Source organism: Diabrotica virgifera, chromosome 8, assembly GCF_917563875.1.
Source record: "Diabrotica virgifera virgifera chromosome 8, PGI_DIABVI_V3a".
NCBI classification, from domain to species: domain Eukaryota; kingdom Metazoa; phylum Arthropoda; class Insecta; order Coleoptera; family Chrysomelidae; genus Diabrotica; species Diabrotica virgifera.
This window is the reverse complement of record NC_065450.1, coordinates 23,320,316-23,332,358: the sequence shown is the minus strand read 5'-3', so window position 1 is coordinate 23,332,358 and position 12,043 is coordinate 23,320,316. Positions and strand designations below refer to the sequence as shown.

Sequence of the window (12,043 nt, the reverse complement as noted above, 5' to 3'; positions counted from 1 at the left end):
TCATTATTATAAATAATATCTAGATTACGATTTTTGTATCTTCTATATTTTTGGTTTTTTACTGATTATTTTACCTTAAACAAATTAACTTTTACTTATTTTTGTTTTACTAATTTTGACAAATAAAATTTTTGTGTTAAATTTTTAAACCAAAACATTTTTCTTGATAACTTTGTTTAAAATACTTTTACTTTCTAAAGGTTAACAATTTTTCTTCTCATCACTAAATAATCCTGAAAATAAAAATACCTATGACAACAAACACATTACGTTTTCTGAATATAATTGATTAATATTGCATTTAAATTTATGACCCAAACATATTTCAATTGTTTAGGAAATGTAAATTATAATATAATATATTATTTAAAATGCGCCAAATAAATAATTATAAATTTATTATATTTTATGATATTACGATAACCAAATTGGTTTCATGTTAATAATTTAATTTTAACATCAATTATAAATCATCCAGTTTCTAAAGGAGTGCGCTGTAAATTTTTTTTGTATTTAATAACAGTTCCAGGTATTATAATTACAGATACAAATTTAAGCGTTTTCTGTTTTAGTGTGACGAAATATATTTAAAAAAAAATTATCCAAAATAAAAATTAATAATTTAATTATTATTGTACCAACTGGATTATCTACGTTAATTTTGCATTGTTATTCTTTCTAATCCATGATTAAAAATACCATACCTATCTAACATTTTTATTCGAAAATATAAAAAGTTATAAGAAGCTTTAATTAAACCATGAAGTTGTATCTTTCTGTGTGTTCTACTTCTTTGCATTTGGCTCGCATTATTATATTATTATTATAATATTCTTTAGTTGCTCTTTCCGTATATCATAGCTATATTCCTTCCTCTTTCTTCCGTCTTATTATGTGGACTTATTTGATTTTAAATTGTCTTAGTCTCCATATTTGTAAGTTATTTTTGGACTGGATATTGGAAAGGAAAAAGGTTACACTATATTAGGGTTGCAATGTGAAATTTTCACTTTTTTGATTGTCTTTTTATAATTTCGATTCTGTTATTTATTTTATCGTTGTATTGTTGATGACTGGGTTGTCTATATTTCTTATTCATATCTTCAAATCCCATCCAGTCCAATATAAACTTCGGTAGGCGATGGTATGGTATTCTTTGTGCAGCTTCGTACGAACTAAGGTTTGCCTGCTGTATTTGCTATATGATGGTGGTTGTCCTGTCTATGCTTCATCTTATTCTTTCATTTGTTGCGTGCATCATTCTGAATATACCTGCTGATCTGCTCCAAAAGTCCATTTCCAGAACAATGAGTTTTTGTTCCTTGTTTTAGTGAGTTGCAGCTTTTGCATCAATAAAGTAGGTTCAACGATTTTATTTAAAACACTGTTATATTTTATAATAATATACATATAATATAAGTTATTATTTGTCACTTCTTCTCCGAAGTTAGCTACAGTTCTTTCATTTAGGTTGCCCATCATTATAATTGATTGAGAATACGTTCTCCAGTTGTTGGTAGGACGTATCTTTTTCTTTTCATTGAGGGCATATTAGACGCCTAATAATAATATAGTAATTTTTTTGTCCGTAGATGTTTAGATTCGTAATCAGTATGCTTTCATTAAATGCTACCCAATGTATGCTTGTATTTTCATTCAATCTCGAATATCATTTTAAGGTTTTATTTTACTTTTGAATTCATTTAGAGGATTTGATATCAACTCAATCTCTCAACATATGGCCCAGATAAAATGATTTACTACGTTGAACCGTTTTTAATAACTTTATCTTCTCCATATTTTTTTCTGTTCAAAATATCTTTCATACCTGTATCTTTCATTTTTTGTCGTTCTGCCTCTCTAAAATTATGTTGTGACAATTCTGCTTTATGCAAGAGCACAGACAATACATACATTCATGCCCATTCTGCAACTCATTTCGATGATAGAAGTCTGGAAAATCGAATAGAAGTGGTCAAGTCGAATAGAAATAGTCAAAATCGGTATTCCATAACTACCTCGGAATTTCTACAATCGGAATAGTGAATAGAAATGACTTCGACACCATTTACCCTGTCGAAATTAAATTTCGATAATCGGAATTGTGCTTGACGCAAGCGCATTGTATTTTGTTTTGACGTTTATATTTTATATCTACTAAAAATAATTTATTACTACTTACCTATTTATAATTATTTATAGTATTTTTACCTTTTGTATCTGCTTAATTTTTAGTCTGTGGTGGTATTTACTTAGGGAATGGTATATTTCCTATCCTTATAATTCATTTGGCATCCAAAATTCAGATTCTGAATTCTGAATGTTTGCCAGTCACAGTGTTGCCAAACTTTTTTTGTTTGTACAATTTCAATCAATGGCATAATGTACAACAATAGATTGTACAACACGTTTAAAATATAAAGAGAGTCTTATAGCGTTGACTGATAAATATATTATACCAGTTTACTTGTATTTGTATTAATTAATGCTTATAGAAAAGAAAATAATTATAGAAAAGACGCTGTTGTTGGGAAAAGTTGTTTATAAGTTATTTTAGCTGGAATCAAATCTTAAGATTGTATAATTATTAGTAATATCTTACATCATACATCTTATCCTCATTTATCTTTTTTATTTATCATCTTTTTTATAACAATTTTAATTAACTTTGATTTAAAACCATTTATCATCTTTTGAGGTTTTTGTGTCTATTATTTACACTAATATTTTTTATTGTTTACTTTTCAAAACGTTTCTTTTTTGTTATTTGAAAACTATTTTTAAAAATGTAACTGTATGTAATGTGATAGTATGAAAAATTGAAGATATGGCAACGGTATCGTATTTCAGATTTAGAACCAGCAACAAACAGGTCACAGAACACTAACTTTCCTTGACAATGCGGGGTTGCCACCCCCTCTTGACCGCGTGAAATAGAAATTGCCGATTTCGATTTAACCTGCTTACGATGTGAGTTACATAATGCCAATCCAAACACGAAAATGACGCGATAGATATCAAACATTCTGATTTCGGGTAATTACGATTCGACTTGGTCATTTCTATTCGATTTGTTAAAAGTTACAGAATAGGGCTGAATCAGTTACAGAATAGGTCTTATATTATAATAGTTATTTGTTCTAGTTATAGGACACGATTTAATACGATTCATATATAATATTTATTTGTCCTAGTTCCACATTAATATGACTACTTTAAAAGAATGTTCTCATATTAATTTATAAAAATAGTCTGCTTACTCTTTATAGGCAATGCTGCTTATTCATTGGTAGATTGATATGTAAGTACCTTTATTGCGAGTTGTCACTCTATCTTTTGCGCGGCCGGCCCATACTTCTTTTACCGATTGGTGACTTATCTCTTGATATTTTGACCACACGTGTCTCCCCCATTATGTGGGTATTCCATTGTTTTTTCTATTTAGTGTCCATTTGTCTATACATGGTACGTTACTTTTTCTTCTTATATTTTCGATCTCTCATCTATTTCCTGTATATTTTCTCGGTACTTTCATATCTGCCGTTTCCAGTAGTCTTTGTGTGAATGGTAGCTGTGGTCGTATTTCTGATGTGTATATGATTATAGGTCTTTGGTTTTATAACTTCTTGACTACATCTTAGTGATAATGTGTCGTTTTCGCTATATAGTCTCATTAGGACATCCTGTCAGTCTTTTTGATTTTTGTTCTTGATTTCTCACTTCTTTGTTCAGGTCTGCATAGCTAGACAGTGTAATTCCAAGATACCTTATTTCCATTACGTGTTCAATACGGATCCCATCAATTTTTTTACTAATTACTATTATTTTAGTTTTGCGAGATAAAATTGACATATTAAATTATTTTGCTCTTATGAACTCTTGTTGCCTTATCTGCAGACTATCTTCATCTTGGGCTATCAATATTGCGTAGTGTGCGTTTTAGAGTATTCTTGCGTATTTGTTTCCCACTCTGTGTATCCTCTTTCTTATATTGACGCTTTTGATGATTTCAACCATAATTAAATTAAAGAGCATAGAGCTCACTGAGTCCCCCCTGTCTAATTCAACTAAGGGTTCTGTAAGATGTCCATCTAAAATTCTGAAAGTGGTTTTAGTTATTGCAATTCTGCGTTTTATTTTATTACTGTGTCTAGTTGGTCAGTTATGATATTTCCAAATATATAATATTTTAATCCCATTCAACATAATATTTCATTAAATAAAAGTGAGAGTATAAGAGGACCTATCAGTTTGTCTGTTTTTCAAAATATTGTAGTACAGTATACTAAGAATTCGTAGAAAACTTCTACTTTTACAAATACAAATTACTTCTTGTAACAGGACAATAGGAAACTTGTTTTTTGCATTGCATTGAATTTTATGGTTGCATCAGATGTTTGTAATTTTCAATATTAGCAAAATTTAATATTAAGCTGACCATTATGGAGCCTATAAAAACTAAACTACATTATTTTTTAAACAACAACAAATATATTCACTTCTTTTATAAAAAATTAATATATTTAATATTAAATTAAATTAATTTATGAATCTCATTAAGTATCTCACCATATTTATGTATTTTTTCAGTTTGTTGATTCATTAGTTTATTTCCAAAGGAGTACATGTACAGTCTTTACATCATGTACGTATACAGGATGTAACTAATTGTAAATATATGGGTGACTCATGATACAAAAAATAAAAAATATGTGCAATTTCGTTCATTTTCATGTATATTCAGTTATTAATTTGATGGTAATATCTACTTGTACTATAGACGGATAAAAAATATGAAAGATCAAAGATAAAAAAGAAAAAGATAAAAAAAATTAAATTTTAAAGATAAATTAAACATGTTACATTTACTGTAACACATGGTACATATAAAACAACTTTTTTTGTAATTGTAGTATGTTAGTGGCAAAGTATATAAAATATACCTACTTGAAGATTCGATGTTCCACAGAAATATGTTTGGGAGATGAAAATGCTTTATTAATCTACATGTCATTTGTTATGTCACTTATTTTCCGAATAATTTTGTCAACGATGAATATTACTTATAACCTATAAATGCAGTCCTTGGCTTAACGAGGACATAATAGTATGCATATGTTCAAATACAAAAGACCTTTAAAAAGGACATACGAGGTATTCATATTCAAACATAAGAGATACTGCGACGAACACAAAATAGAGCAAGAACATGGTAAAACCAAGTCCTCTGTTCATCTTCCATCGGAAGCAAGCTATAGACATGATCACGAAGATGAGCATCATGAAGAGGATTGTGATGGAACACACCATTCCTACCGAGTTCACCTCCACGGGTTTTCCGTAGATGATGCCGAACAGCAACCAAGGCACTGGTAATCTAGAACAAATTGATAGGCAAATTTAATAGACTTGTCAAATTGTATATTTATTATAAAACAATTTTAGCTCTGAACCCTACACATTGTACACATGGCAATTTTAGTGGTAATGCGACACAAATAACGGTCTATTGGATTAGAATAAATAAGAACCTTAAAGAAAACTAAAACAAACGTAATTAAATTTAAATAAAAAGGAAAAACATTCTTAACATTTATTAGGCATAAATAAACAGTGAAAATATATACTTATAGATAAATCAAAATATAATGTAAAAAAACAAAAAAATTATGATGTTAATAATTTGGTAAATTTAACCCTTAATTACTGACATGGATGTTTCAGGACGTAGACTATGAAATGCGGTATGTTGCCTATTCTCATTTGTTTTCAATATGAATTTGTCATATATCACTGTAATTTGTTTTTTACATTAACTACGGAATGATTCTTTACACTGCTGTAAAATAAAATACTGCTCCAAATAACATAAACTTGCATAATAAATTAACGATAATTATGAAGGCATGCATAATAGGGTGCATCGAAAAAGGCAAAAAAAAATTTTTAGCCTTTTAGTAATACCTCACAAATTTACTAATTTAGTAATACCTCAAAAAGTTGCCCAATCAACTGTTAGGTATTTTGGTAAAATTTTTTCGAAATTGGAAAATATTTTCTGCCCCCCCCCCAAGGCAATTAAAAATTCAAAATTGAAAAAATGACAAAATTGAAAAAATGTTAACAGACGAAAAAATTTTTATTGCGAAACAAAAATGTAATAGCTTACAAAACTTGCCTAACACACTATTTAGTATTTTACTAAAATTGCGCTGAAATAAGAAAATATTTTCTGCCCCCCACGATAACTAAAAATTAGAAAAAATACATTTATATACAAATTTCTTTTGCAAGGGAAATGTAATGCCTTATAGAACTTGAATAAATAAATCCAGTTTAAATTGCAAAATATTTTCTGGTTTCACAAGGCAATTAAAAATTTTACTTAAGAAAATTGTACTAAAACATTCTTTTTATAACAAAATAGCCTAACTTATCCGTCTCCCTGACGTAACCCAAGTTTTTAATACTAAAATAAATATAAAAAAAAAGTACAAAATTGGGTATATAAATATTACAAAAAAAAATGGTAAAAACATTCTACTCGAAGATGTCTTCCGATTTAGCATTAAAGTGAGGCATCGTCTTTCTGGAATCAATTCGACTTTTTTTAAATCCATCCCTCAAATACGCTCCACAAACTGCTATAGAAGCTTGTGTTACAAGCTTGACACATCGTTCTACACATTGTTTGTGGCAGTGATATTTCTCAACATCAATGTTAAAAGGGTCTTAGTTAGGATTCTTAATAAAATCTCGCAGATTGTCACTCGAAAATCTAGAGAATATAGATGGTTCTGTAAGGTGATATTCTTGTTAGTTAATTAACTCAAAGTAGTCGTTTGAACCAAAATTTTTATAGGAGAAAGTTTGAATATCCTCACGTTTTTTGATTTGGTCACTGGCAAACTTCTTTTGATGTCCAAGAAGAAAATCATTTGAATTTCGCAGACATACAAACCACTGAAGCGGTTTTTTAAGATGTTCTTCTAACATTATCACCCTTAACACCAGTTAGTATTTACGACTGTATCGTCATATGCAATAGCTGGATTTGATACTTTCTGATATACCAGACAGCGGATACCCATATCCGAAATATTTGCACCCTGGCTCATGCACAAGTGTTATGTATTCTTCCACGATCGGTTGACCATTAAACTTGGTACTGTTTTTGAAGTTATACTTCTTTAGGCGCGATTGAGAGTAAAATTTTTCATAAATCTGCGCGCATGCGCACACAGACAGTATGACGTTTAGTTGCTAATCTTACAAATGATGTATCAGCGCAAATAAGCCATTAAAATAATATATTAGTGTTTTTTAGTAAATGTATTATTTATTATAATTTTGTGTCTTTGGATTTGTCTTCCTTGGGCGTGAAATAATAAAACATCTATTTTTATATTTCACTTGTCACCGTGATATGTAATTATGTATATCTGAAACGTCACTAATCTGCGCCTCGATGGCCTGGTTGGTAGAGCATTGGACCAGAGATCGAGAAATCGCGAGATTGCTGGTTCAAATCCCGGACGATTCATACTTTTTTCTTTTTTTTTAATATTTGGCATGGTTTTGGTTAATTTTTGGTAATTATTATTAATTTTTTGTATTGTAACTGTTAAGTATATTTATTTCGTTGAAATTATATAATAGAAGTATAACTTCTTACGTGCGTACAAAGTACACACACATTCTTTTTTTTTTACTTGAGCTAAAGTTTTGTCTTTGCGTCGGTAGTTTTCTTCTTTTACTGTTGTTCTCTCTGATTATATTTGTTATTGTTTTCCCTATCAATCGAGCTTATCACCATTTTTCTGGGACCTCTTTGATTTAATAGAAATTCGCGCTCATCCAGAAGCACTTTTTGAGATTGGCTACAAACACAATTAATCAGAGTGTCCCATTTGCATGCTGCAGGATCGAAACGTGTAGTTTTACTTTTGTTCTTAAAGCATTGAATTTTATTTTTGTAAAATTCACTGTTTTGCCTGTTCTTAAATGATTTCATTAGTTTCATTCATGATAGGCTTTTAAAAGCTGAGTAATTCTTGTATGTTAAAATATTGGAATTAAAGCCTTTTTCCATATTTCCTCCAATTTAATTGCAACCTGTTCGGCAATACCACAAGATTATGGTTCATTCTTGCTGAGTTTTTTATCCTCCTGCAACCAAAAAAATTTAATCGCTTGTTTGTATTTCGGTAAAACATTTTCAGTTATATTTGGTGGTTGCCCAAAAATGGGACGGTCTACAGCACACCTTGATTTTATTCGCTATGGTCCAGGTTTATCTATTTTAAAAATCTTTAATGTACAAAAAACAATAATATCAAAGTAAGGCATCGCACCAAATGTTTGGTGCGAAATTTTCACTTATTAAGTGAAAATTACACACACTGACTCACGAAGAGGGACATTTCAAAGAGGTTGGGGAGACTGAAAAAACAAACGAAACTTTAAATATCGTTTAAATTTGTAATTGACAACATTTTAAGTTTTCTTTAATTGATCTTAGATCGAGTTTGCACAAATTTTATCCCAAATAATATAATTAGAAAAAAAAAAATAATAAAATACTTATATGCTGAAAAATAACACTAGCAACTTGTTTACGGTATTAGATATAACATTTCCAACTTTTATTTTTCTCGATGCACCCTAAATTGCATAATATTAAAAAATGGTGGAGGTTCTTACAAAATCCTATCTGAATTACAAAAAAGGTTGAGTATTTTTAAACCAAAAATAGCAAAATACTGCTTTTCACTTGAAGGTAAAACAACTGGATGAACTTCTTCTTCTTAAAGTTCCGCCCCTATCGGAGATTGAAAATCATTCTGGCAATTATAATTTTGTTGGTTACGCGCTGGAATAGTTCAATTGAGCTGCATCCAAACCATTCACGGATATTGCGTAGCCACGAGATTTTACGTCTTCCTACGCTTCTTCTGCCTTTGATTTTGCCCTGCATTATATTCCTTAATAGTTCGTATTTTTCACCTCTCATAATGTGCCCCAAGTACTCCAACTTCCTGATTTTTATGGAATTTAAAACTTCGCATTGTTTTCCTAGTTGTTCGAGAACTTGTGCGTTTGTTTTACGATCTGTCCATGATATTTTCAGAATACGTCTATAACACCACATTTCGAATGCTTCCATGTTTTTAATGTGGGATTGTTTTAGTGTCCATGTCTCAACCCCATACAAAAGGTGGAGAAAATATAACAACGAAGCACTCTTATCCGGAGCGTTATATTGATATTGCGATTACAGAAAAGTTTCCTCATTCTGTTAAAAATGGATCGTGCAATTTCAATGCGGCATCTTATTTCTTTTGTCTGATCAGTATCTTCTGTGATCCATGCTCCAAAGTATTTGTACGAAGATATTTGCTCAATTTCTGTATTATCTAGTACTAGTCTAACTCTGATGTTTTGTGCTTTTGTAAATACCATGAACTTGGTTTTCTTCAAATTTATTTTTAGTCCTTAATCGTTGCAATGTATATTTAGTTGTTGAGCAAGATGTTGCAATTCTTCTAGTGTTCCCGCTAAAAGTACGGTATCGTCAGCATATCTTATATTATTAAGTGGCTCACCGTTTATTATTAGGCCCTCATTGACTTCGGCCAACGCTAATTCTGAGATGGCTTCACTATATAAATTAAATAACAATGGTGATAAAATACACCCTTGGCGCACCCCACGACGAATCTGGATATCCTCAGTCAGTTCATTTTCAACTTTCACTTTTGCTGTCTGATTCCAATACAGGTTACATATAATTCTAATGTCTCCACTGTCTATGATTTTATTTAACAAAATTTCTTTAAGACGATTATGCTGCACTTTGTCAAATGCCTTCTCAAAATCAATGAAACATGCATATACTTCCTGATTCATATCTAGGCATCTCTGCGAAAGAACACTTACTGCAAACAGTGCGCCCCATGTTCCCAGACCTTTCCTAAATCCCATTTGTGTATCACTTATGCCTTCGTCTAATTTCTTATGTATTCTATTGTGAATCACTTTTAAAAACAATTTCAAGACATGACTCATTAAGGCTATGGTGCGATGTTCATTGCACTCCTTTGCATTGGTTTTTTTGGGTAGCAGTGTAAATGTCGATTGGAGCCATTCTTTAGGTATTATACCTGTTATATATATGGTGTTAAATAAATCCAAAAGAAGGTCAATAGATTCAGTATCCACAATTTTGAGTAATTCGATAGGAACTTCATCAGGCCCGGGAGATTTACCACTTTTAGCTTGTTTCATTGCATATTCGACTTCTTCTCGTATAATGTCAGGTCCAGTATCATCTTTAAATTCTTTTGGTGCTTCTGTTCTCTCTTTGTCTTCAAAAAGCTGTGCTATATATTGTGTCCATCTCTGCATTTTCCGGTTTATATCTGTAATAAGTGCACCACTTTCATCTCTGGATGAACTTGCTGTCATACTAATAGCGAAAGAATATACTGGACTACTTTTAAATATAGAAACGTAAACACTAACATGCGGTACGTGATACCGCAAGAAAACTTTACGTCAACGTAGCTCAAAAAGTAAAGCATACTAAACTGCAGCAGCTCGAAGCAGATACAACTACACACCACTTAAATATACACAGATGGTGCTCTAGAAATCTTTTATAAAATACGTTTTACAAGAAAATATATTTGCATCAAGTTATGACATACTGCATGTCATTGGTTAACCCTTAAACTCCCAAAGGTGGGTAAAAAATGTCTACCTAATGCGTATTCCCTCGTAACATATTTATTACGTGTCTAAATTTTTTTTAAAAATTATTTATTGTTATAAAGACAGCCCATTATCGAATGTTAATTTGGTTCTACCAATATTTTTGAAAATAAAAGCAGCATCTTGAGTTAAATATGGATGGGCATAAAAAGTACACCCTTGGCAAAACTTGTTACTAAAGGTTTCTATATAAAAAGATGAAAAGATGAAGTTTTCGATCATAATAGCATTATTAATAATATTTAGAAAATATTAAAATATTACTAAAAGATTTTTAAATCGAAAACTTATTGGTCCATTTCCTTGGTAACACCTCCTAGGATTCTAAAATTTGCAAGCCAAATGGATGCTGAAGCAAAGAAGACAAGAGGGAATTCAAAAAACTTACAATTCACGACCCCGTCTGTTCAGCTGGTAAATTCCAACAGAAAATGGACCTAGTTATTCGAAGGAGTAAAGAGCAATATAAAAATAATATAAAAATTTTATTTTTAATTCAGTTGCAATGCGAAGGCAAAACAATCTTACTTTTCAATTAGAATACGGAGCGCAGTCCAGTCCCTTGAATCGCGATTTTCGGTCTTATTGGAGTCTCATCGGAAAGAACGTAGGCTTGTTCTCCATCTAGGAGCGCAGTCCAGTCCCTTGAATCGCGATTTTCGGCTCTTGTTGGAGCCTCATCGAAAAGAACGTAGGCTTGTTCTCCATCTAGGAGAACATCCTACGTTCTTTCCGATGAGGCTCCAATAAGAGCCAAAAATCGCGATTCAAGGGACTGGAGTGCGCTCCGTATTCTAATTGAAAAGTAAGATTGTTCTGCATTCGCATTGCAACTGAATTAAAAAATAAAATTTTTATTTTATATTTCTATAAAATTTCTCGTTGGTAGGAAGATAATCCATATAATTATCGATGTATAATTACATAATCTACATAATTATCCGCCAATAAGGAGGCTGAAAGAAAGAATATGGAGAAAATCGACAAATCTGAATTACTGGCTTTTACTGGTATGTTAATTTTGATGTACATTGTAATTTTGTTGTAAGGTTTGTAAATTGTTTATATTAATATTTTAGAAGATGCTGTGTTTATTAAGCATAAGATTCTTAAGTTTAATCCATTTTCAACCACTCTCAATAAATATATTAACTATTTTCGAGGTGGACATTTTTTACCCACCCTTGGGCGTACATGGAACCTAAAAAAGGTGGGGCGTTTAAGGGTTAAGGGTTAAATAAAGGTAAAACACTTTTTACTACACTCCAAA

At 30.9% G+C, this 12,043-nt stretch overlaps 1 protein-coding gene across 1 annotated transcript in view; it reads right to left on the bottom strand.

The window, feature by feature from the left end:
• Positions 1-313: 313 nt before the first annotated feature.
• LOC114341209 (sodium/potassium/calcium exchanger Nckx30C-like) overlaps positions 314-12,043 on the bottom strand; it is an 80,617-nt gene continuing 68,887 nt past the window's right edge. The window contains exon 4 of the mRNA XM_050658957.1: positions 314-5,377. Coding sequence (XP_050514914.1) covers positions 5,137-5,377 — 241 coding nt within the window. The 3' untranslated portion in view covers positions 314-5,136. The remainder of the gene's footprint in view (positions 5,378-12,043) is intronic.